At 63.6% G+C, this 24145-nt stretch overlaps 2 protein-coding genes across 2 annotated transcripts in view; both read left to right on the top strand.

Annotated features, from left to right (window-relative positions):
* The window catches only part of CACNA2D2 (calcium voltage-gated channel auxiliary subunit alpha2delta 2), a 202312-nt gene extending 183809 nt beyond the window's left edge, over positions 1-18503 (top strand). Inside the window, exons 10-37 of the mRNA XM_082322200.1 lie at positions 256-414; positions 924-1031; positions 1778-1856; positions 2066-2115; positions 3103-3192; positions 3455-3523; positions 3967-4041; positions 4517-4591; positions 4758-4829; positions 5145-5216; positions 5394-5455; positions 7533-7609; positions 11169-11229; positions 13652-13749; positions 13967-14057; positions 14193-14255; positions 14377-14480; positions 14565-14663; positions 14755-14849; positions 15088-15135; positions 15566-15637; positions 15804-15956; positions 16075-16127; positions 16233-16288; positions 16395-16518; positions 17008-17117; positions 17334-17422; positions 17993-18503. Of these exons, the coding sequence (XP_082178326.1) occupies positions 256-414; positions 924-1031; positions 1778-1856; positions 2066-2115; positions 3103-3192; positions 3455-3523; positions 3967-4041; positions 4517-4591; positions 4758-4829; positions 5145-5216; positions 5394-5455; positions 7533-7609; positions 11169-11229; positions 13652-13749; positions 13967-14057; positions 14193-14255; positions 14377-14480; positions 14565-14663; positions 14755-14849; positions 15088-15135; positions 15566-15637; positions 15804-15956; positions 16075-16127; positions 16233-16288; positions 16395-16518; positions 17008-17117; positions 17334-17422; positions 17993-18121 (2433 nt within the window). The 3' untranslated portion in view covers positions 18122-18503. The remainder of the gene's footprint in view (positions 1-255; positions 415-923; positions 1032-1777; positions 1857-2065; positions 2116-3102; positions 3193-3454; positions 3524-3966; positions 4042-4516; positions 4592-4757; positions 4830-5144; positions 5217-5393; positions 5456-7532; positions 7610-11168; positions 11230-13651; positions 13750-13966; positions 14058-14192; positions 14256-14376; positions 14481-14564; positions 14664-14754; positions 14850-15087; positions 15136-15565; positions 15638-15803; positions 15957-16074; positions 16128-16232; positions 16289-16394; positions 16519-17007; positions 17118-17333; positions 17423-17992) is intronic.
* Positions 18504-20914: 2411 nt separating this feature from the next.
* TMEM115 (transmembrane protein 115) lies at positions 20915-23912 on the top strand. Its single transcript, XM_082322623.1, has 2 exons — positions 20915-21887; positions 22659-23912. The coding sequence occupies exons 1-2, from the start codon at positions 21034-21036 to the stop codon at positions 22855-22857; spliced, it is 1053 nt and encodes a 350-aa protein (XP_082178749.1). The 5' UTR covers positions 20915-21033; the 3' UTR covers positions 22858-23912.
* The last annotated feature ends 233 nt before the right edge of the window (positions 23913-24145 follow it).

Here is a 24145-nt window from a genome sequence, read left to right as displayed (position 1 = left end):
TGAGCCTGAGGGGTCCTGCAGAAGAGAGGGTGCAGGTGAGCCCTGTGCACCCACAACGGGTGGCTCAGTGCTGGATTTGGCCCAAGCTAAGCCCTGGTCTCAGCATTGGCCATCCTCGGGACGTGGGACATGGGATGCTCTGGCTGCCTCCCGCCCATGGGAGCTGAGCGTGGTGGGTGGTTTGTGCCCGCTGGAGGCTGCCTTTGGGTCTCCGTCCCCTTTCTGCGACCTGCTGCCCTCCCTTTCACCTCCCAGTTCAACGAGAAGGCGAAGCCAGTGTCGTGCTTCAAGCACCTGGTGCAGGCCAACATCCGGAACAAGAAGGTCTTCAAGGAGGACGTGCAGGGGATGGTGGCCAAGGGCACGACCGACTACAAGGCTGGCTTTGAGTACGCCTTCGACCAGCTGCAGAATGTGAGCTGGGGGCCGGGCTGCAGGCTGGGAGGGGGCAGAGCGCACCTATGGGTGCTGGGGGCAATGGAAGAGCTCAGAGCACCCAGCTGCTGCCCCATGCCTAGGGCTTTGGTGTGCAGAGGGTTCCTTGTCCTCCTTTGCAATGCCGGGGGGGGGGCGGTTATCCCACCCCCCGGCACGCTGTGGCCAAAGTTTTGCTGGAGCCGTTGCCCTCTGGGTTATTAGAAGTTAACAGGACTGGGCAGAGGGGGCTGGATCCAGCCAGACACTGTGCCAGAGGCAAAATAAAGATGAATGGTGCTATTAGGTGTTGAGCGGCAACAACCACAACATCGTTTCCAAGCAGACAGCATACCTCCTCATGCCTGTTCACCCCAGCCACCCTCACCCTGGAGAAACAGGCCGGGAAAAGAGAAGGGTCAGGGCCAGCCCTCCTGCCCGCATCCAGCCCTGTGCCTGGCACCACTCACTCTGAGTCCAGCCTCAGGCGCCGTCTCTCTGCCCCACAGTCCAACATCACGCGTGCCAACTGCAACAAGATGATCATGATGTTCACGGATGGTGGCGAGGACCGGGTGCAGGACGTCTTTGAGAAGTACAACTGGCCCAATAAGACGGTGAGGGGGGCTGTGGGGCCATCTGCCAGGCTGGGGCTGCTCGCCAGGAAGGGAGACGGCTGCTGCAGCTCCATTGCCGGCTTCCGCCTCATTTGCCACAAGCAATGTCACCATGCTCTCTCCCCGACAGTCTGCTCCTGCACCGAGACGCTGCCCTGGTAATGGGGCGGCTGACGTGCCGGCGCCGTTCATAGCCGGCACCCACCTTGGCGTGCAGGAGGCACAGGGCCAGGCACCCTGCGGACTGCTGGGGGAGGATGGGGCTCCGGGGGCCCTCCTGCCCCAAGAGTCTGCCCTGGGGGGAGCACACCCCAGGCATGGGGGACAGGGCTGCTCGCAGGCAGGAGGGTCCCCATCGCCACCCAGCTCCCCAGGACCTGGAGACCTGTGGGGTGGGGGGATGCTGAGCCGTGCAGGACCCTCAGAGAGCACAGACCCCTCCCTGCACAGCGATGCCCCAGCACAAGGACCTCCAGTCCCAGCGGGGTAGTTGGCTTTGGCTGATGGGGGACAGGACTGGCCAGCTCCAGTCAGGGAGAAAGGGGCTCCCTACCTACCTGCCTGCCAGCGCAGCCAGCGTTTGCAGGAGCCTTCTGCCTTCCTGCGCTTGGCCACGGGCAGCACCATCTGCGTGGCAGAGAGCAATGCCACGCTGTCCCCAGGGAGGTTGCCGTCAGCTGTGAGCACCTGAGTGTGGAAGACCAGGGTGCCTGGCAGATGGTCCTCACCACCGCACTTTGCCACAGGTGCGGGTCTTCACCTTCTCCGTCGGGCAGCACAACTACGATGTGACCCCGCTGCAGTGGATGGCCTGCGCCAACAAAGGTGAGTGGGGCTGGCACCTGGCCAGCACGGGAGGCTGCAGGATACTCTGCTCACCCCTCACACAGGGGCTGGCACCAGTGCATGCCGCTGCCAGCAAGGCACTGGCTGCAACCCTGGAGGGCTGGACAGCAGGACGGAGAGCAGGACAGCCAGACTGCCGGACAAGCAGTCAGCCAGCTCTTCAGCTGGTTTTCTCTTTCTTTTCCAAGGTTACTACTTCGAAATCCCCTCCATTGGCGCCATCCGCATCAACACACAGGTACGGCAGGGTGCCGGCAGGCAGGGTGCCAGCAGGCAGGCAGTGCTGCCCGCCCAGCAGCCGCAGGTAGAGCTGCCCTCCCAGGGGTGCCCTGCCTGGGGGTGCGCTCAGGCAGCCCCACCTGCTGCAGAGAGCCCAAAGGCTGGCAGCGAGCGTGGCAGCAAGCCGGGGAGCCAAGCCGAGCCCTCGGCCAGGCCTCACACTATTGAAATAAGTAATTCATCTTCTGCAGCTCCCCACAGACCTGCTGCCTTTTGAGTGACTAATTACGAAACATCAGGCGTTAATCAGCGCAGAGCAGAGCTGAGCACAGTCAGGGAGGGAGCGAGCACAGGCAGGGAGCAAGCAAAGGCAGGGCCATCCCCAGCAGATCCAGGCGTGTCAGCCCTACACCCCATTCCCTGCCCCTTTTCTGCCCCTTTTTATTGGATGCACACAAGGTGCCGTGGTGGGCAGGTGATGGGGTGCTCCTGAGTGGGGCAGCCCCTTGGTGCAGGGCTGGCATCATGGCACAGGGGCTGCCGCCCCACCCAGAGGTCTGCCTTGGCAAGGTGAGCCAGGATAAGGGAAACCTGCCCTGGGAGAAGATCCCAAAAGGTCTCCGGTGGCAGATGGGGAGACAGAAGGGATGTGGTCTGGGCATGACAGAGCATGCCCAGCCCTGGGGACATCTGGGAGCCTGCGGGGGCGGGGCTCTGGCTAGCACTGCCTGGGGAGCACCTGCCCTGCCCTGCCTGTGCATGGCCAATGGCAAGCAGTGCCTTGTTTGCATCTCGACAGGCCCATTTGGTTCCCAGCTGGAGCCATTACTCTCAGGTTTGGTAGCTGCCAACCTCCCTCCCCTAGCTCAGCCTGCAGCTGGGGGCCGGCACCAAGCGCCCTATTAATAATCCCTGGGGTGTGCATGGGGACAGGGGTGTCACCAGGTTGGAGCAAGGAGGCATCGGACTCCCATGTCAGTCTTTCCCCTGCCCTGTGTCCCTGCAGGAGTACCTGGACGTGCTGGGCAGACCGATGGTCCTGGCTGGGAACCGAGCCAAGCAGGTTCAGTGGACCAACGTCTACCAGGATGCCCTGGTGAGGACCCCCAGCCCTGGGGTGTGGGTGGAGACACTGGCCCTGGGGTCCTGCACAGCCGTGGAGTACAGGTGGGGACCCCCAGCCCGTGGGTCCCACACAGCCCTGGGGTGTGGGTGGGGACACTGGCCCTGGGGTCCTGCACAGCTCCTGCCCCCATCTCCCTTGCCAGGGGGGTGACCCCCCCCCTCTGCTGCCCACCCCCAGCTCTGGGTCCTGGGGCCTGCGAGGAGCCATGGGACACCCTTCTGTGCTTGTGCAGGGGCTGGGCCTGGTGGTGACAGGCACACTGCCGGTGTTCAACCTGACGGAGGACAGCAGTGACAGAAAGGTAGGAGGCTGTGGCTGCCACCGCCCTGGCCGCACTGGGAACCCCAGGTGTGGGGCTGTGGTGGGGTGGGCAGGGTGTCCCAATGCTGGGTGCATGGCTGTGAATTGGGGCACTGGCACCTCTGGGGTGCTGCCTGCTCTGCACCCCCCTCCCTGGGGTGAGACCAGGGATGACTGCCATCCCCAAGATCCAAAATGGCCTTGGCTAGCTTTCCCAGTTCAATGGGGACAGCTGGCAGCTGCAAGTCCCTGGGAGGTGCAGTTTCCCATGGAGGGCTGCTGGGGCGCTGGCACGTCCCATGCTGTGCCCCTGCAGTGTCTGTATCTGACCCACACCTTCACAGAGGGAGAAGAGATTCATCCCCCTGTTTCGCTATCCCTGTGCTGACAGTGGCAGGTGACAGCCCTGCTCCCACCTGCCTCCCTCCCTGTGCTTCCTTCCAGAACCAGCTCATCCTGGGCGTGATGGGGATCGACGTGGCTCTCAATGACATCAAGAGGCTGACGCCACGATACAACGTGCGTGGGGGCTCTTTCCCTCCGTCCCTGCCCTGCAGGGCCTGAGCCCGGTGTGGGAGCCCACTGCGGGGAGCCCCGAGCTGCCCCCCCCAGCACCCCATAGCACCTCCAGCAGCACTGATGGCAGCAGGGTGCAGAAGCCACGATTGCAGGCAGGGACCAGGGCAAGCAGGCAGGGATCAGAGCTGGGTGATGCTCTGGGACCCAGAGCAGAGCCGAAACCCTTGCAGGGTCAGTGGGGAATAAACTTTACTAGCCTGGGGAAAGGAGCAGCGGGTAAAATCCAGAGCTGGGGTAAGAGATGCTCTTGGCCTGAGAATAGAAATAGATGGATAGAAAAGGCTGAGCCCCGGGGGTGGCGTGGGGCGAGTTCTGCCTGCAGAGGTGAGGGTGGTCACACCAGCACAGCACGGCACAGCACGGCATGCTACAGAGCCACCTGGCTGGTTTCATCCCTCCTCCTGTCCTCCCGCAGCTGGGAGCAAACGGTTACGTCTTCGCCATCGACCTGAATGGCTACGTCCTGCTGCACCCCAACCTGCAGCCCCAGGTGAGGAGGGGCCCGTCGGGGCGGCAGCAGTGGGGGTTATTGGGGCGCTGTGGGACACGTGGCTTCCCAGGGTCGTTAGGAACTAATTGTGGGAATTGTGAGTTTGGACTCAGCGGTGGCTGTGGGAGCCCTGAGCCCTTCCCTGGCTCTCCCTTTCTGCCTGCAGATCATCAATTTCCGCGAGCCGGTGACGCTGGACTTCCTGGATGCTGAGCTGGAGGACGAGAACAAGGAGGAGGTGGGCAGACCTGGGGGCAGCTTTTGGGGTACAGGCTGCCCCCCCTGATCTGCAGTTGCAAGGGGCACTCAGCCCCTCCAGCCTGCCCCAGGCAGCGCCCCATCCTAAGGGCCCTGGCACAGCTGCCATGGGACCACGATGGGGATGGGAGCTGGGTCACTGTCCCCTGGGTGCTAGCATGATGAGCCCCTCACCAGGCTGCTCACCCCTTGCCCCTGCATCCCGCGGGTCCCCAGTGCCACCCCACTGGGGTGGCTGCCCGTGGGCACGTGGCTGGGCTCTGTGGCCCTCAGTTGCCTCCTCCTTGTCCCCCAGATCCGGAGAAGCATGATTGATGGGAACGACGGGCAGAGGTTCATCAAGACCCTCATCAAGTCCCTGGACGAGGTAACGCTTCAGGGGAAGGGGGTCACAGCCAAAACTACCGCCATGCTGAGCTCCCAGCCCCAGCAGCGAGGAGTGAGGGGCTGTGGCCGGCACCGGGCTCGGAGCCAGGATGCCATGTCACTGCGCTGGCAGGGTCCTGGCACCGTGGAAGCCTGACTGGCTCCCTCTGACCTACAGCAATACATCGACGAGGTGTTCAGGACTTACACGTGGGCCCCCATCAAAAGCACCAACTACAGGTGAGCAGCGCTGCCAGGGCACCCATGATCGCCCCGGCATCGGCTGGACCCACACCAGCACAGGGCTGTGGTCTTGTGCCTGCAGCTCAGGAGGTCCCCGAGGCCACCAGGAACGTGTCCTGTGGGCTGCGGGGTTGCAAATGTGCCATCACATCATTGTACACAGCCAGTGATGGTCTAGAGGGCACTCCCAAAAGTGCTGCCCACCAGCATTCAGCACTCCTGAGCCAGGCCATGGTCCCCAGGGCTCAGGACAGGCGCTGCAGGGCTGGTCTGCAAGGTGCCAGACAAGGGACACCCCTGCCACCGCCTGCCTGCACAGCCAGGGGCTCACGCAGGTCTCTGCGTGCTCCGGGGTGGGTGGCAGTGATGCGCACCCACCCTGCAGCACAGGCAGTGGCTTCAGAGGCAGAGGAGAGCAAAGCTGCCCTCTGCATTTATCGTCCCATTTGCACCAGTTTGGACTAGCACACACGTAAAAAAGACCCCGGCATTGTCATGTCTGTGCTGTCCAACTTGTGCTGCCTTCATCCTGTGAGGAACCATGTGGTCCCCCTGCCACCCAGTGTACCCTCCTCCTCCTCGCCACCCGGCTCAGGAGGGGCTGGCAAGGGTCACAGCCACCTCCCAGCGCTGCCAGGTGTTCCCTGCGCAACCCCGGTCCTGTCCCCTATGGTGGCACCGCTCTGGAGCCAAGGAGCAGTGTTGAGGAGGGAACAATGACATGGGGTGACACAGCTGGGGCTGGGGCTGCAGGCTGATCTGTAGGGCAAAAGGTGCTGCCAGGAGCCCTGCACTCCCATGGCTCCCTACCACAGCAGGGGGGTTCCCTGGGGTTCCCTGGGACACCATCAGCACAGGGTGCCACCAGCACTGAACAGAAAAAAGTCACCACCCTCCTCTTGCCACCTGTGGTTTGGGGTGCCACCACCTCTGCCCTCTGTGCTGGGGTGCCACCGCCTCTGCTATGCTTTTTGGGGTGCCACTACCTCTGCCATGCTTGCTGGGGTGCCCAGTCTGTGCTGCCAGGCGCAGGCAGGACTAGCTGGAGGGGTGGCTCGGGGGGCCGAGTTCAGGTCCTGGTGGCTCAGATGCAGGTGTGACATCCAATGAGAGTCAGGAATGTGGCCCTCATCCGCTGGTGCTTGCTTATCCCAGGCAGCACCTGGCAGAAACACCATCCCTGAAGGCCGCCAGCCACTGCAGCTGGCACCCAGGAGCCCAGCTCCCTCTGGCAGCATGTCCTGTGCGTTCAGCAGCCCCAACACCACCTCCTGCCACCTCCTTTCCTACCCCATCCTGCACCCTGCGTGCCAGACTCCTGGCTGGTGGAGCCCTCTCCTTCCTGGCTCACCAGTAGCCGGTGCCCATGTAATGGTTGTCTTTCTTTGGTCTCTCCTTGCTGGGAAGGTTTTGTCCCTTCTTTTGAGGGCTATGTCTCTTCCCGCCTTCCTCCCTTGCAAGGATGTCATGTCCCTCTTCCATGTGCATCTCCCTTGGTTCCCAGGCGGGCGTGTCCTGCCCACCTCAGCCCTGGCTGGACCAGCTTGCCACCTCCTGTGCTCGGGGGTGCCCCCAGGATGGCCCTGGGTGCCACCAGGATGACCCTAGGTGCTCTGGGGACAACTCTGGCTGCCACCAGGGTGGCCACATGTGACCCAGGATGACCCTGGGTGCTCTGGGGATGAACCTGGGTGCCCCAGAATGGCAGTAGGTGTGCTGGGGATGACCCTGGATGCCACCAGAATGGCCCTGCATGCTCCAAGGGTGGCCCTGTGTGTCCCACGATGACCCTAGGTGCTCTGAGGATGGCCTGGGTGCTCTGAGGACAACCGTGGGTGCCACCAGGATGACCCTGGGCACTCTAGGGATGACCCTAGCTGCCATCAGGATGGCACTGGGTGCAGACTCTGGAGAGAAGGACGCAGCGGAGTGTGCAGGAGCCCAGTGCGGCTGCTGCCTGCCATCGGCCAGGGCTGGGTGCTGCCACGGGGTGCCAGGCAGGGTCTGGGGGCCAGCCAAGGGCTCTGGGTGAGCATAAAGCCTTACACCGCCTGTCTGCTCTCCCCCTCCACAGCCTGGGGCTGGTTCTGCCTCCCTACAGCACCTACTACATCCAGGCCAACCTCAGCGACCAGATCCTGCAAGTGAAGTGTAAGTAGCCCCTGGCTTTCCCCACTGCCCTCCTGCATTCCCGCTCGCCCCCACGCCGGCCTGCGGCTGTCGGGGGGAGAAACACGAAACAAAAAATTGCAAAAAGAGATAGGGATCACTATGAGAGGGGGAAAAAAAAAAAAAAGAAAAATTAAAAATAAGCGAGGTGTGAGTAGAGGTGAACGCACAGAGGGAAGGCGAGCTGCCTGCCTGGGGTGCCCCGGGGTGCCAGGGTTTGGTCCTTACGCTTTGCACCCCAAAACCCAAGTCCCCGGCTGCAGGCAGGCACTGCCCAGCGCAGGCAGGGGCTGCACTGCTGCCTGTTCGCCTCCTGGGGACGAGGGATGACGCTGTAGCAGCCAGTTAATTTGCGAGCCTGGGAAAGTCTGCATGGATCTCTTTAATTTCCTTTGGTTTATTACAATTCTTTGGTTTCGGTTTAAGCCATTTATTCTTTTTATGAGTTTGGTTTCGGTTGGTTTCGATTTTCATTTGGAATTAATCTGTGTATGTGTGTGTTAGCCTGGCCCCCCCTTTCTCTCTCTTTCTCTCTCCCCTGACCCCAAGCCTTTTTCCCACCACAGGTCCACGCTGCTCCCGGGGACCCTCTCCCCGTGGGAGAACCGAACCCTTCCCCTCTCCCCTCCAGTTCCCCCCGTTTCTCCCCCTCGGCTGCCGCAGCGGCTCGACCCCAGCCCTGCTCCAGACCCGGCCCCTGCCGCCCCCTCCATCCATCGGCAGGAGCCCCGTGTCCCTGCGGGGACGAGGCCAGGCTGTCCCCATCCCCGGGAGGGGGGATCCCCCCATCCTCCCCGGCTCTGCCCGCCGTGCCGTGCATGCCCCCGAACTCAGTGAGGACATTTGGATATCAAGACTGTTGCAACTGTTTGCTACTGACTCTCATTTTCCTTTGGAGTATTGAATATATATATATATATATTTCTCTAGTTATATCTTTGCATTTTTTTTTTTATTCTTATTTCACTGTGGCCTTTTCTTTTCCTTTCGTTACTGGGTTTTTCTTTCTTTTTCTTTTTTTCATGTCGTTTTTTGCAAGAGGTTTCCTTTTGGTATGATTATGATACACAATATTTTTATTCAAACAGCGATTGAATAAAATATTGTTTGTGCCCCCCTTCCCCCTTTCCACCCAACCCCCTTTTTTTTTGTTTGTTGTTTTTTTGTTTGTTGTTTTTCTTGCTTTCTCTCTATGGTGGATTCACACAGTACCAAACATCAAAATGAAGGGCAAGTATTTTCAGTCTCAGACCACTCACCTTCACCACCCCGTCCCCTGCCCCGTGTCCAGTCCCCCCCCAGCCCCCCTGCTTGCCCATCTCCCTGCCCGTTTGCCACGCCGAACCTGCAAACCGCCACTGACTCGCCCTTCCTCCCTCCTCCTCCTCCTCTCCTCCAGTTCCCCCTTTATTTGAAAGCAACATGTCTTGTTCTGTCCATGAGAGCTTTGTCACAACGATCCCCCACTCCCTCCCTGCGCATTGCTCCCAAACCTGGTATGATATCGTTCAAGAGCCGATCTCGTATGAAACTCTGCTGTTTTCAATCCACAAGGTTTTTCGTAGCTAGTTTGATACCCTGCTCTTCCTTCCTCCTCCTTTACTTGCTCCTCTCTCCCCACTTGCCTCCTCCAGCTCCTTCTCCCCCCGTCCCGGCTCCTCTGCTTCCTCCTCCCCAAGACAACTCAACCTGAAAGGGATAGGGCTGTGCAGGGAGCAGGGGGCTGCGGGGTGGGCACCCAAAGGTGGCGGGGACAGAGGCAGGTGGGGGACCCAGTCCTCTACCACCATCCCCCTCTGGGACAGGCTTTTTTGGGGAAGCCCCCCAAACAGAAATCCTCAGCAAAGGTGGGGATAGGACCACTCTGGGACGATGCCACCCTGTTGCATAGGGGATGGCGAGCCTGGCCCCATGGGGACGCAGGGTGGCGGAGCCCCGGGGTGCTGCGCTGCCTGCTCCCACGGCTGCTCGGTGGCTGTCCCCCCTGCCCCAGGGCCCAGCATGGCACAAAGCCCCTGGCAGCTGCAGCGTCCCGGTGCCATCCGTGTCCCCCAGGAGCAGTCAAGTTTGAGCCCTAAGTCCCAGCGAGGCAGATGGAGGGGTGCCGGGGCCGATACCCCCCGCTGCAGTGGAGCGGGACGTCGCCCATGCGACCCAGGGCAGGATTGGGCCCATGTCCCCATGATCCCTGGCTGCTCGCCAGTGCAAGAGGGGTCCTGTGAGGCCAGACCCACAGCTCCTGCTCAGCCCCACGGTGGGCTGGGGGACGCCCCGGCACGCATGGTCCCCAGGGGGACCCACCGCCACGCTCCTTCCCGTACATGCCCCGCATGGCACCCCACACGTGGCGCCCGCCGGCAGCCTGCCCGGCAGCACCCACTCCCTGGCACGGGCAGGGGGACGGCTGCGGGGGGCACGGCAGCGCAGAGGGGGACGGGGGGACGGGGCCAGGCGGGCAGGACAGCGGGGAGGTGGAAGGGTCACCCTCAGCCCTGTTCTATCAGCTTTGAGTTGCCTCCTCCTGGCACCCCTGCAATGGCAATGCTGATGGACCAAGTACGAGTGTTTTGTACTCCTCTCCTCTTCCTCCTCTTCCTCTCATCGGCTTGTACCCAGCCCTCGGAGAGCAACAGTCCAACCTCTGGCTGTGCCCTGCAATGCACCGGGGGCCAGTAGGAGGGCGAGGGGGTGACGGTGCCCGCTGGGGAGGCCGACGGCCCCGGGATATCCTGCAGCATCCCCCCACGCACCCCCTAACCCAACTCGCCCCCACGAGCTGAACCCCGCATCCGCTGCCCCTCTGCCGGGGGTAGTCCCTGAGAGGCACCCCAAACCCTGCTGGGCTGTGACCCCCCCCTGCTTAAAGCAGAGCGAGGTGCCGGGCTGGCGGGTGAGCGTGGGCCTCCGTCCCCTTTGGGGTCCCACCGCCCCAGGGAGGGAAGGGGGCCGCCAGCGCCCAGCGGCAGAGCCTGGCAGCGCATTGCACAGCACTTTGCTGGGCAGGCAGCCTCTGGTTGGACTGTCCTCGTCAAGGTTCCCCGTTTGGCCATGTCGATGCCTGAAAACTCCTTTTTTTTTTCCCCCAACAACCAAGCGTTTTGGTGATCCTCCTCCGGCCAGGAGCGCAGCATGCGGTTCCCTGCTCTTGCCCACCCCCGTCCCCTCCCCGAGAGAGAGACGCCCCCACGCTCTCCCAAACATGCATATATATACATGTGCGCGCATATATATATGTGTGTGTGTCTCTGTGTGTCCCTGCGTACACGCCACCGGCCGCGCGTACGCAACCGCCCGCCTTCAGCCCGCGACCGAGCAAATTCGAGCCGAGATGGGCAAACCTCTCCTGATTTGGCTATAACTTTCCTTCCCGTGCGGTGCCAGCGACAGCAGAACGGCCTTTTCCTTCCTCTCTTGTTACCAAGAGCAGCAAATGCCTTTTTTTTTTGTTCCCTCCCCTCTCTCTCTGTCCGTCTCTCTCCCTCCTGGCCCCCGGCGTCCCCATCCCCGCTCCCCGCCGGATAACCTTCCCTTTCTGTTGCAGATTTTGAATACCTGCTGCCCAACAGCTTTGAGTCGGAGGGACATGTGTTCATTGCTCCCAGGTAGCTTTGCGTGTGCGCTTGCCGAGGTGTGCATCCGCCCCGGCCCCACTGCCGAACCCCCTCATCGCCCCCCATCCTCGCCTCATCGTGCCTTGTACCCCCCGTCCCTGTCCCCTGTCGCTGTGTGTGTCGTGTGCCCGCTCGGCCAAGGGGGGCTGCCGCCGGGACCCTGGCCCCGCTCCGCCACCTGGTTGCATCCAGCACGGTATATATGCACCCGGTACGGCCGGACCTCTGCGCGTGCATATATAGGTATAGTTTCTGAAAATCCCCCCGCCGAGCAAGGGGCTGGCGGTGGCATCATACAGTCGTGCTGGCCGCAGGGGGATAGGGAGAAGGAAGGGTAGGTTTCCGCTCAAGTGCAGGATGCCCTGGGGGTTTGGGGAGGCTGCTGGTCCCAGGCTGTGAACAGGGACATGAGGACAGCATAGTGGCCCCCGGACAGACAGAAAGACATGCCCCCTCCCCTGGACCATGCCACCCAGTCTTGTCACCTAGCGGGCATGAAGGGCTGTCCCTTGGCAGGCTGTTCAGGAAGCCCCGTGGCTCTGCCAGCACCCTGCCCTTCCCACCACTGCAGTGCGTCCTCTGACCAGCCCTAATTAGCATTACCAGCTAATCACCTATTGCTTATACATCATTATAACAGCTAAACAACTCGGTAATAGATGCTTTAGCATAGGAGTTCTTGGGGACTGCAGCAGGTCGATGCTACAGCGCAGCCGCCTGTGCTACCTCTGGGTACCCCCTGCCCTCCCTGCCTGCAGCAGCTGTTGCTCACTTACTTACACTAATTCTGGGTAAAACAGCCCAAAATGTACAGTTATCGTGCAGCCCTGGCTTTTCGGGGGGCCTTGGTCCCTGAGCGCTGCACAGGACAGTGAGGGTGAGGTCCAGGAAATGTGGGGGCCAAAGCAGAGTATTAACGAGAAACAGAAAAACCCTGTGATTAAAAAACTTAGCCCGTAACTGTGCGACAGGAATAAATACGGAGGTGATGTCTGAGCCCGAGGCCCAAGGAGTGGGTCTGCCCGCCCGCCTGCCCCACTCAGGCTGCGGTGATGGGCTCAGTGTTCAGCGTGGGGCTCTGCAGTCAGTGCAGTCAGAGAGAAAAGGCAAGCCCCTCGGTGCTCCTCAAAGCAGCTCTGTGAGCACCCTCCCTGTGGTGGGTGCCAGCCCGGCGTGAGCGGGCAGCAGGGAGGAGCTGCGTGCCCGGGGACGGGGCCCGGCACCCAGGGCGACTGTATGATCTGCCGTCAGCGCTGTCGTGCCCATGGGCCACTGGAAATTTTCAGAAACCGTATATCCCCTGTCCCCCGTGGGTGTGTGAGTACCTGTATCTGTGCGTGTCGGTGTAGATATTTAGGTGGCTGCTCCCCTGGAGCAGTGGGCGGGGGGCCGGACCGGGACGGGCTGGCTGGGGTGCCCCAGCTTTTACCGCTGCTCTGTGGGCACACTCCCTGCCACCCTCTGCTCCAGCATTTGTCCTCTTAACTAGGTTTTCGGCAGAGTCAGGAGCTTGGCAGAGGGGACATGAGCGGGGGGAGCCCTGAGCCCCCCGGCACTGCCTGCAGCTGCACCGCTGAGGCTGGGAGGCTCTTGGCACCCCAGGGTGGTGCTAACCCATGCCATCCAGTTAGAGCCTCACGGTGACCCATGGGGTCACAGCTGTCCCCGGCATCGGGGGGGGGCAGGGCTCTGCACTCAGAGTGGTCCCAGACCGGAGTGGGGACACGGCACCCCCTGCGGTGCCTGTCCCAGGAGGGACTCAGGGCCCGCGATGCCCATGGGCAAGCACCTGCCTCCACCGGCCAGGCCTCATCCAGCACCTAACTATCTACGCAAAAGGTACAGATACGGCTGCTGAGTGCCTGCGTGGTGCCGCCGGCGCAGCCACGGGGGCTTCCAAGGCAAACCCCCACTTGCACCCGCAGCGGAGCCCCCGCTCCCTGGGGTGCCACAGGGGCAGGGCAGGGTGGGCACAGCAGCGCCCGCCTGGCCCCGCAGGTAAGTACGGTGGCAGAAGTGCCCAGTCCCACCGGTAGCCCCACCAGTATGGGGAGAGATGGGCTCGGGGTCATACAACTGTGGGCAAACTGGGATCCATCAAACCTGGCCCTGGCAGGGCTGACGGCACCTCGGTGCCCGTGGCAGTGACTGACCCAGTGGCCGGCGTAGCGGCCAAGCCGGTGGCACTGCAGGCAGCAGAGGCCTGGGTGCCGGGCAGTCTGCAGAGATGCCCACAGCCGGCTGCCGCAGCAGGGTGACACTCGTGGGAGCGGTGGCATGTCACCACCATCATGTCCCCCAGCAAGCCCGGGTGCTGGCAGCACAGCCGGTACATGCCCTGCCGTCCCCGGGGGAGAACTGACCTTGCCTTTTCCATCCTCGCGAACGACAAACCTTGTCCCCCAAACCCCAGAGAGTATTGCAAAGACCTCGACTTGTCGGATAACAACACCGAGTTCCTGGAAAACTTTATTGCCCTCATGGAAAAGGTGACCCCAGACTCCAAGCAGTGTGAGTAGCTGGGGATGGCTGGTGGGGGGGCTGGAAGCAGGGTATGGGGGGACCGGGGGAGATGGGGCAGGGGGTGAATCGTGCAGGGGTTGGGGTCCCGGGAGCTGCCGCAGAGTGAGTGCCAGTGCCGGGCAGGGGTTGCGGGTGGCCCCCAGAGGGCTGGCCCTCACCTCCTCCTTCTCCTCCTCCTCCTCCTCCTGTCCATCTTCCTCCCAAGGCGACAACTTCCTCCTGCACAACCTGATCCTGGACACGGGCATCACGCAGCAGCTGGTGGAGCGGGTCTGGAAGGACCAGGACCTCAACACGTAGGTGGGGGCATGGTGGCCCGGGACAGGCAGCACTGGCTGGGGGCAGAGTGGGATCAGGGGGCTGAGATGGGCCATGGGAACGGGACAGGGGCAAAGCAAAACCCCACTGATGCCCAGCCCCTCTCCTTGCAGGTACAGCCTCCTGGCTGTCTTCGCAGCCACTGATGGGGGCATCACCCGTGTCTTCCCTAACAAGTGAGTGTCTGAGGGGTGCGCACATGCCTGGCCCCACGCAGTGACATGTCTGCTCCTGCGGGGCTATCTCCGGTGGGACCGGAGCTGAGTGACAGCTATGGCCGTGGCTGCTCCACTCCAGGGCTGCTGATGACTGGGAGGAGGAACCAGAGCCCTTCAATGCCAGCTTCTACCGGAGGAGCCTAGACAACAAGGGCTACATCTTCAAACCGCCCTACCGAGACGGTGGGTGCTGGCATGGGGTGGCAGGGGGTGGCACAGGCTGCTGCTGGCCCCACGTGCCCCTCATGCCACCCCTGCCCTCTGCAGCCGGCTACCGGGGGCTGGACCTGGAGAACAACACCATTGGGATCCTGGTGAGCACCGCCGTGGAGCTCAGCATTGGGGGCAAGACGCTGAAGCCAGCAGGTAGGCAGGGGGCTGGGTGCCCCGCCACCAGGCTGGGGGTTCCCCGTCCTCCCCCCACACTGGGGCTCACCCCATCTCCCCACTGCTCCAGTGGTGGGGGTGAAGCTGGACCTGGAGGCCTGGGCTGAGAAGTTCAAAGTGCTGGCGAGCAACCGGACAGACCGCGACCAACTGGGCGCCCGTCGGGTATGTCCCCTGGGCCAGGGAGGGGCCTGCCACAGGGATGGAGCTCTGCTCGGGGGGGACATGGCATCTGTCGCCCCGCTGGGCTTGTACCCCCAGCACAGCCCTGCCCATCACCCTGCGTGGGGCACCCATCCCCTGGGGACACTGCCCCACATGTCTCCTCCCGCGAGGACGGCACTGGGAGGGGGGGGAAGATGGTCCTGCTAACCTGTCCCTCTGCCCCGGTTTCGGTTGACAGTGTGACCCCTCGACCAGCTGTGAGATGGACTGTGAGGCCAACAACAAGGTGGGTGGTGGGCAGGGGTGGGGGCAGCGGGGGACAGCAGGCAGGGGGAGCAGGGGATGGCTGGGAGGGCTTGCTGTCCCCCGCCCGCCCTGCCCCTGCTGTCTGGGCAAGTGCGCCCACCCTGTCCCCCTGCCGCTCTGGGAGCTTGGCCAGCCCCCAACGCCCCTTGCAGGGACGAAGCCCCGGGGGTTGCCCCCTGGACCGTGGACCCCCCCTCGAGGGGGCTGTTAAACCCCCCAGGATGGGTGATGGTTCCCGCTCCCTGCACCCAGCACGGGTTCTCCCGGCACTGAGATGCTCCTGAGCAGCCCCCAGGCTTGGGGACACTGCGCTAGCCCCCCTGCTTGACTGCCCGTCGCCCCCCTGCCCTGCCTGTCCTGCCTTGCCCTGGGCACAGCCAGGAGTGGGTGACGTTGCCCTCCTTCCCCAGGACCTCATCTGCGTCCTCATCGACGACGGGGGCTTCCTGGTGCTCTCCAACCAGGAGGACCACTGGTACCAGGTGAGCGGTGCCCGCGTGGCAGCTCTCCTGGGTGTAGGATGCTGGCGGGGAGCTGAGACCTCTGAGCTCATGTCACGGGTGGCGTGACACAGCCCCACTCGAGTCCCCACCAGGGGAGACCATGGCGAGGTGGCATTTGGGTGCAGACTTGGTGTCCCCATCCCAGGTGGGCAAGTTCTTCAGTGAGGTGGACGCCAACCTGATGTCTGCCCTCTACAACAACTCCTTCTACGCCCGCAAGGAGTCCTATGACTTTCAGTCCGTCTGCGCCCCTGAAGCCCAGAGCAACACGGGCGCTGCGCCCCGCGGCGTCTTTGTGGTGAGTGCTCACAGGGACCATGGCCACCAGGCAGTCTGGGAGCTCAGGGACATGCAGGGGTGTCCCCAGTGCCCTGCACGGGAACCCGCTGGCTCACCACCCCGATCTTTGCCCACAGCCCACTGTGGCCGATCTCCTGAACCTCGCCTGGTGGACCTCAGCCGCAGCCTGGTAAGTCCAGCTGCATCCCCTCCCTGGGGGCTGTTTCCATCAAGGGGTGACACCGGCGCGTCCCTGGGGCTGGGAAAGCAACACGGCCGCACTTTCCTTCCCCAGGTCCCTCTTCCAGCAGTTCCTGTATGGCCTCACCTACAGCAGCTGGTTCCAGACGGGTGAGTCCCCGGGGACGCCCGGGGCTGGGGGGGCGGGCAGGGGATGTGGTGGGGGCATGTGGCAGGGGGTCCGTGGCCCCTGGCCCACGGCGCTGTGCCGGCGCAGAGGAGGTGGCGGGGGACAGCATGGAGGCCAGGGAGACAAGCTGCATCATGAAGCAGACGCAGTACTACTTCAGCACTGTCAACGCCACCTACAACGCCATCATTGACTGCGGCAACTGCTCCAGGTGGGTCCATCCCTGCCATCTTACTGCCTGGGCAGGGTTGGGGACACCCCTCTAAGCTGCCTTTGCCAGGACCCCTGTGCAGCCACCTGCATGGGGGTGATGGGAGATGCCGTGCAGTGCTTGGGGGGGCTGTGGTACCCGGACGGGGGGACAGAGAGCAACAGTAGTGTCCCCATGGGCTGTGGGGTGATGATGACATCCCCAGGGCTCCTCCAAGTGGGGCCGAGCCCTGAAAGCCCATTGGTGCCAGTTCCCTGGGCAGCCCCTCGGCATGGGGATGGTGGGGGGGGTGGGGATGGGGACAGGGATCGGGGCAGGGATGAGGTTGGGGACAGGGATAGGGACGAGGACTGGGATGAGGTTGGGGATGGGGACGCTCTGCTGGCTCATCCTCCCCAGAGCCGCCCACCAGCAGAGCTGGCACCAGTGGCTGGGGAGGGGGATCGAGGCACAGGGTAACCAAGGTCCCCACTGCCGTCGCACCCCCAGGCTCTTCCATGCACAGAGGCTGGCCAACACCAACCTGCTCTTCGTGGTGGCCGACAAGCCCCTCTGCAGCCAGTGCGAGTCCATCAAGCTGCTGCAGGCAGAGGTAAGAGGTATCCTTTGGTGACCTGGCTGAATCCTACCGGGACGTGGTGGCAGGGGGGTGGGGGGACAGGCAGGGTCTGTGGGTCAGGGCAGGGGGGCTGGGAGCTGCAGGGTCCAGTGGGGTAGAGGGAGCTGGCCCGTGGCCAGAGGGGCTGGGGGTGGCCATGGGGGGTCCCCATGGGCCCCTGCCGCCCTGTGCCTGGTGGTTTCCTTGACCTGCAAAGCCCCCCCGAGGGACCCCAACCAGTGTGAGCTGGTGGACAGGCCCCGCTACCGGAAAGGCCCCCACATCTGCTTCGACTACAATGCAACAGTATGTGGGGCGCAGGGGGGAGCGGAGGTGGGGGGAGGAGCCCTGGGGGGAATTGGGGCAGTGGGTGCCCCCTGAGGGGGGGAGTGGAGCCATGGGGGGTCCCCAGGGGAGCAGAGCTGAGGGGTTCCCCCCTGGGTGGGAATGGAGGGGTGAGTGGGGGAGCAGAGCAATGGGGTGTCCCCTTGAGGGGAACAGAGCCATGGGGGCATCCTGGGGCTGCAGTGCCATGGGGGGACCCCCCTCATGGGGGTTTGGAGCCCTGGGAGGACCGGGGCGGGGGGAGGTCGCGAATCTTGGGCTGCCCCCTGGGGAGATCAGAGCCATGGGGGGTCCCTAGGAGAGCAATGCCATGGGGTGCCCTCCTGGGGTGGGGAGCAGAGCCCTAGGGGTCCCGGGGAGAGCAGCACCGTGGGGTGTCCCCCAGGGGTGCAGTGCCAGGGGGGTCCCAGGACAGTAGGTACAGCAGGGGTGCGGGGGGCGGTGGGTGCCCCTGCCAGGGCGGTGGGTGCCCCTGGGGCGCCGAGACACTGCTGGGGATGCACTACAGCCCCTCTCCCTTTGCCCCCCCAGGAAGATACCTCAGACTGCGGCCGAGGGGCTTCGTTTGCTCCCTCCCTGGGGGTCCTACTCTCCCTGCAGCTGCTGCTCTTCTACTCCAGCGCCAGCCGGCACCCGCTGCCCCCGGCTGCCTGCCTTTAGCCCGCCCCCAGCCACACCGCCAGCTCTTTTCTTTCAAGCTCCATCTCCATCTCCATCCCCCTCCCCAGCCCAGTGGAGCGGGAGCGACGTCCCCTCTGCCGCTTCGGGGACCCCCGCGATGCCGTCCCACGCTCCCCACCGGCCGCAGCCAAAGAAGAGTCGGGGTGCGGGCAGGGGCTCCCCGGCAGAGTGGGGACCGGGTTGGTGCCCTGGCGTCGCGCCCTCCCAGCCACTCGGACTCGGAAAGTGGCGTCGGTGTCCTCCGCCCACAGCCCCACCATCCACCTCGCCTATTTTTTTAGCCTGAAGATTTTAAACCAGATCTTTCTACATCGAGTTTCCAACATTTTCGCCTGGAGAACGGCGGTGTTTATTGTCAGCAATGAGGACACATGGAAAAAAAAAAAGGGGGGGGGGGGAGGAAAAAAAAACAAAACAAAAAAATAAGAAAAAAGGACTTGACTTGACTGTGCGGGTCAGTATTATTTGTTCCAGTGGGTACCGGCCCCCCCGGGCCCCCCGGGCGGACAGCAGCTCCTGCATCCCTGCGGGCTCGGGGCCAGGTGTGGGCAGGGGTGGAGGTGGGGGGCAGCCGGCCATCGCCTGCGCCGGGGTGGGATGGAGCCCTGGTCCCTGCTCTGGGCTCAGCCGCTCTCATGCATTCCTGGGCACAGATATTGGGGTGAAAAGGAAGGGGGAAAAAAAAGCGTATTTTGTTTCTTTTCCGTTCTGCAGATCACTGTGAAATCCTGCCCGCCCAGCCTGCCCACCCCACCCGGCTGCCCTCGCCCTGGCAGCCCTGCCAAAGAAACCGCGCCGGCCAGGGGACATGCGGCCTGTCCCCAAGCGGGACGTGCCACGTGTCCCCGAGCCGAGCGGGACGTGCCACCTGTCCCCAGCTGGGGTGTGCCATGTGCCCCCGAGCGGGTCGCACCACGTACCCTGCAGCGGGATGTGCCGCAGCGGGAGGTGCCGCATGTCCCCAAAAGGGACATGCCCAGTCCCTCCGGACGCTGGCACGGGGGCTGCCAGCCAGCCACGGTGGGGGGAGCTGCTCCCCGGGTGCTGCTGAGGTCCCGGCTGGGGGCATCCAGTGTTTGGGGGGCCAAAACACTGGGTGCCGAGGAGGCAGATGGAGCGGCTGCTCAGCCCCAGCATCCCACAGCACCCCACTGCACCCCACCACCCCAGCCAGGAGAGGTGCTGTAGGGCTGGGGGGGCCCAGTGCAGGGTGCCTGGCCGTGACACCTCGGGGTGCTGCGGAGCAGGGGGTGCCGTACCCAGCCCCCATGCCCCCCACTGCTCCCAGCAGTGCCGAGGGCCCCTGCCTGGGCGGGCAGCCCTGGGGACCCTCACCCCCCCGGGGCACCCTGCTCAGAGCCACCTCATCAACCAGGGCCAGGGGAGCCCCCTCGGCACGGCCACCCCGGGGGGGGCTGGGGAGGGTGACAGGCGCTAATTAGTGCTGGGGTTAATTAATGGTCATTCTGCTTGTAGCTTTTTCAGTGTGTGTTTGGTTACTGTCTCTGGGAACCGTGTTTGAACAGATGGCTCTGTGTTACCGGGAGTGTGTGTACTTCTGTAGTCTAGTTAGGTGCTCTGCCAGAAAACCACCACTATACATACCTATAAATATATACATATATAGTCTATTTTAAGTTAAAAACCAATGAGACAAAGGGGCGGCACGGCCCCGGGCCCCCCTGTCCCGCCGGGGTCGCCTCCTGCCCCGTCTCCACCTGAAAGCTTCTCTCTGCTCATTCAAAGGCGTTGGGTTTTTAATTGATTTTCTTTAATTTATTTTTAATTTCTTTGGGTTTTAATTTTTTTTTGTACAGAAGAGTTGGAAAACTTCAAAAAACAACAAAAAGACAATTTGTAAGATATCGTGCGTGTGACTCCTTGTAAAATATTTTCAAATGGTTTATTACAGAGACTCAGTTATTAAATAATGTTCATATTTTCACTTCACAGGCGGTGGCTGTGTCATTGCCCGGGTACGTGGGCAGGGCCGGGGGGGCACGGTGCCGGGGGGACGGGCAGGACATTGGGTGCTCTGGCTGGGCCGCTGCCTTCACACCTGCCTGCACCCTGTGCTGTGAGGCCGATGGGCAGGGACGCGGGCAGGAGGCAGGCAGGACGCGGGCAGGGACACGGGCACAGGCATGGGTAGGGACACACAGGCAGGGGCGCAGGCAGGGATAGAGGCAGGGGTGCAGGCGGGGCACAGGCAGAGCTGCGGGTTCCCAGACACCCACGCGTTGCACAGGAGGGGCCGTGGGGCTCAGCCCCGCCATGCAGCCCCCCCGGCCCCCCATCTCCCTGTGTCCCCTCAGAACTGTGTCCCCCCTTCCCCGTGTCACTCCCCCCTCCATGCCCGTGTCCTCGTGTGTCAGTGTCCCCACATCCGTGTCCCCCTGTCCCGTGGGGTCCATGTCCCCGAGTGCCCCCCGTGCCCGGCCCACCCGTGTCCGTGTCCCCCCCCCAGAGTTTGTGACTCCCATGTCCACGTCCCCATGACTGTCCCCACCGTAACCGCGTTCCCCCACCCCTCTCCTACGTCTGTGTTCCCCTGTGCCTCTCCCCCACGCCCCCCGTGTCGCCCCGTGGCTCTCCCCGAGCGCTCCCATGTCCGTGCCCCCCCCCCCCGCGGCCGGACTACATGTCCCGAGGTGCCTTGCGGCGGGACCCCGCCCCGGGCAGCACCGCCCCCGCCCAATGCCGCGCATGCGCACGGCCCCTGTTTGTCCGCGCCCGGCCTGGCCCAGCAGCGGGGCCCAGCGCGGCCTGGCCTGCGGCGGCGGCGGCGGGGGGGCCCGGGCCTGGCCGGGGGCTGAGCGGGGCCTGGCGCGGGGGAGGCCGGGCGCTGTAGCCCCCGCGGGGCAGCCCCGTCCCGCCGGTGGGGGCCGAAGATGCGGCGGTACCTGCCGGTGGCCCGGCAGCACTTCCTGGCGGCGCTGGCCGGCACCAGCGTGGTGGTGAAGTCGCTGAGCGCCGCCGTCCTCCTGCTCTACCTGCTCTCCTTCGGCCTGGACACGGCCTACGGCCTGGGGGTGACCCCCGGCTACCTCCTGCCCCCCAACTTCTGGGTCTGGACGCTGGTGACGCAGGGGCTGGTGGAGGAGCGGGCCTGGGGCCTGGCGGCCAGCCTGGCCACGCTGGGGGCGGCCGGGCGGCTGCTGGAGCCCCTCTGGGGAGCCCTGGAGCTGCTGGTCTTCTTCGCGGTGGTGAACATCTCGGTGGGGCTCCTGGGGGCCCTCGCCTACTTCCTCACCTACGTGGCCTCCTTCCACCTCGCCTACCTGTTCGCCGTCCGCATCCACGGCGGGCTGGGCTTCCTCGGGGGAGTCTTGGTGGCCCTCAAGCAGACGATGGGGGACAGCACCGTCCTGAAGGTGCCCCAGGTCAGGATGAAGGCTGTCCCCATGCTCCTGCTTCTTCTCCTGGCTCTGCTGCGGCTTGCCGCCCTCGTCGAGAGCAATGTACTGGCCTCGTATGGCTTCGGGCTCCTCTCCAGCTGGGTCTATCTCCGTTTCTACCAGCGGCACAGTAGAGGCCGTGGAGACATGTCCGACCACTTCGCCTTTGCCACTTTCTTCCCCGAGATCTTGCAGCCCGTGGTGGGTCTGGTGGCCAACCTGGTGCACAGCATCCTGGTGAAGGTGAAGGTCTGCCGCAAGACGGTCAAACGCTATGACGTGGGTGCCCCGTCGTCCATCACCATCAGCCTGCCGGGGACAGACCCCCAGGATGCCGAGAGGAGAAGGTACCGCTCACCCAGCTTCCACAGGGATCGTGTTTACGAGCAGCGAGGGTCGCGTTTAAAATCCAAACAAGGAGGAGAGGGGAGATTTCGGTGCAGGGTGCTAAGAGGGGGCCTTCTCCAGGGGGTCTGCTGGGGGCCGCACTCCCTACTGCAGAGGTGGCGGGAAGCATTTCGGGGGACTGGTGGGACGTTATCCCACTCTTCCAAACACAGAGCAGCAGCGGAAGTGCAGGGGAGGAGCAGGGAGATCCTGGGGAAGGGGCAGGCGGGGTTTGGGGTCGGGGGTCCCTGTAGAAGAGGGATGGCGGCTGCCTGGGGAGGTGCCGGCCCCCTGCTCACGGCAGCCCCGCACCCGTCATCATGGTGTGGGGGAAGACGCTGAGTCAGCCCCACGCCCCGGCCCTCCCGCACGCCCGGCGTTGGCCTTGCCGAGCCCCGGCAGAAAGGTGTGCACAAGGCATTGGCGCTCCGCTTTCCCCCTGCCCTGTTTTACACCTTTCTTCCCCCGTTCCCGGAGCGGCCTGCGTGCCGTCTGACAGCCTCCGAGCGCACCACGTGGCAGAAGAACTCCGCGCAGGGAGTCTGGGAGTGTGAGTGGGTTTCTGTGGGGCAGTCCCAGGCGTTCTGGGTCATCTCCAGCGCTGCTGAATCCACCCTCTCCTGCCGGGAAGAAGCCAGGGAGGGCCTTGCACAGTGCCCCGTGGGGGCCATTAGCCCCTGCCCTGCCCATCAGACCCGGGGTTAACCCGCCTGTCTGCCCTTGCCCCACAGGCAGCTGGCCCTGAAGGCCCTGAACGAGCGGCTGAAGCGCGTGGAGGACCAGTCGGCCTGGCCTAGCATGGAGGACGAGGAAGAGGAGGTGGGGACGAAGGCCGACAGCCCACTGCTGCCCAACCCCGACGCGGCCGGGAAGGGTGCTGGCCAGGAGTCCAGCCTCATCACCTTCCAGGATGCCCCGTCCCAGCTGTGACCGGCCAACACGTCGCCCCCCTTCCCCACCCCATCTCCATCGGAGAGCTGCTACCCCCCCTTGTGTCCCCCACACACAGCCGGGACGCTCAGCGGGGAGCAGGGACTCCTCCCGCGGCAGAGGCAGGGGGCTACCTCATTCCAATGCTTCGTCGCCGCTCACGGCCAGCACCGGGCACCCAGGACAACGACACTGCCACCACCGCAAGGACGTGGGCTCCCCGAGCCGCTCCCCTCAGCGCAGGGTGGGCTGTGGACATCGGTACCGGCAGCGGGGGCTGTTCCGGGAGGGGGACGTGGGGCTGATCCCTGCCTCGAGGCTGCTGCGCTTGCCCACGCAGGAGCGAAGTCAGCAGCGCTCCCTCGCTTCTCCTCTGCACCGGGGGCTGGCCAGAGCACTCAACGCTTTTTTCCTCCTTTCTGAAGGTAGTTTTGTCCCTAACCGAGGGAACGGGAAGGCTGGCGGGTTTCTCTTCCAAATCCCTTTCCCATGGGGAGCCTCCCCCTGCCTCGGCAGGAGCTCATCGTGACTGGTGAGAGGTTTGCCAGGTGGGGGGAGAGGCCGCTGGGCAGGATGGGGCCACCCAGCACCGCCAGCTCTGGGCTTTGCGCATGGGGAGTTCTCTCCTGCTCCCTCTCCCGCCCCCGAAGCCAGCACTGCGAGGAGCCGGTGCCCTCGGCCGCTCCCCGGCTAATCCGTTTGTCAGATTACACTAGAAGCTGGAATTAATTTTTATGGTGGGGCTCTCGCTGCTTCCTCCGGCAGCTGTTTTTTCCTGCAGGTAGAATATGGACTCCCCCTTCTCTTTTCCTCCGAGTTGATGGGCTTTTTTTTTTTTTTTTTTCTGGAGAGGATGCTCCCTGCGACAGCCTCCTCACAGCTCCCAATCCCCCGGGCAGTCCCCAGCCCGGGACGCGGGTCGATGGTTTCATGATTATTTTTTTAAAGGACCACACCAGAAGGTTTTTGTCAACCGGGAAAAACACAGACGTTTGGGTATCAATAAAGAGTTCTTCAAAAGAGTTGGCTCCCACAGCAGAGTGTCAGCCAGGTGGGGGGCTGGGCACAGAGCAGCCCTGGGGGCTCTTGTGCAGGAGCCTGGGGAGGGGGTTTCCTCACGGGTGCTCCCAGCAGGTTGGGAGAGACCCTTTGCAAGCAGGAGGAGGTGGGAAATCCGCAGGGGGGGATGTCTGCCTGCACCCCAGAAGTCACCCAGGGTAGTAAAGAGGACTTGTCGAATTGTAGCTGCCTGAAATCTTTATTGAATAAAAGCTCTGGATACAGAGGA

Source organism: Platalea leucorodia (assembly GCF_965183815.1).
Source record: "Platalea leucorodia genome assembly, chromosome: 9".
Classification (NCBI taxonomy): domain Eukaryota; kingdom Metazoa; phylum Chordata; class Aves; order Pelecaniformes; family Threskiornithidae; genus Platalea; species Platalea leucorodia.
Note: the sequence above shows the minus strand (reverse complement) of the source record. Positions and strands in the feature narration are given on the sequence as shown.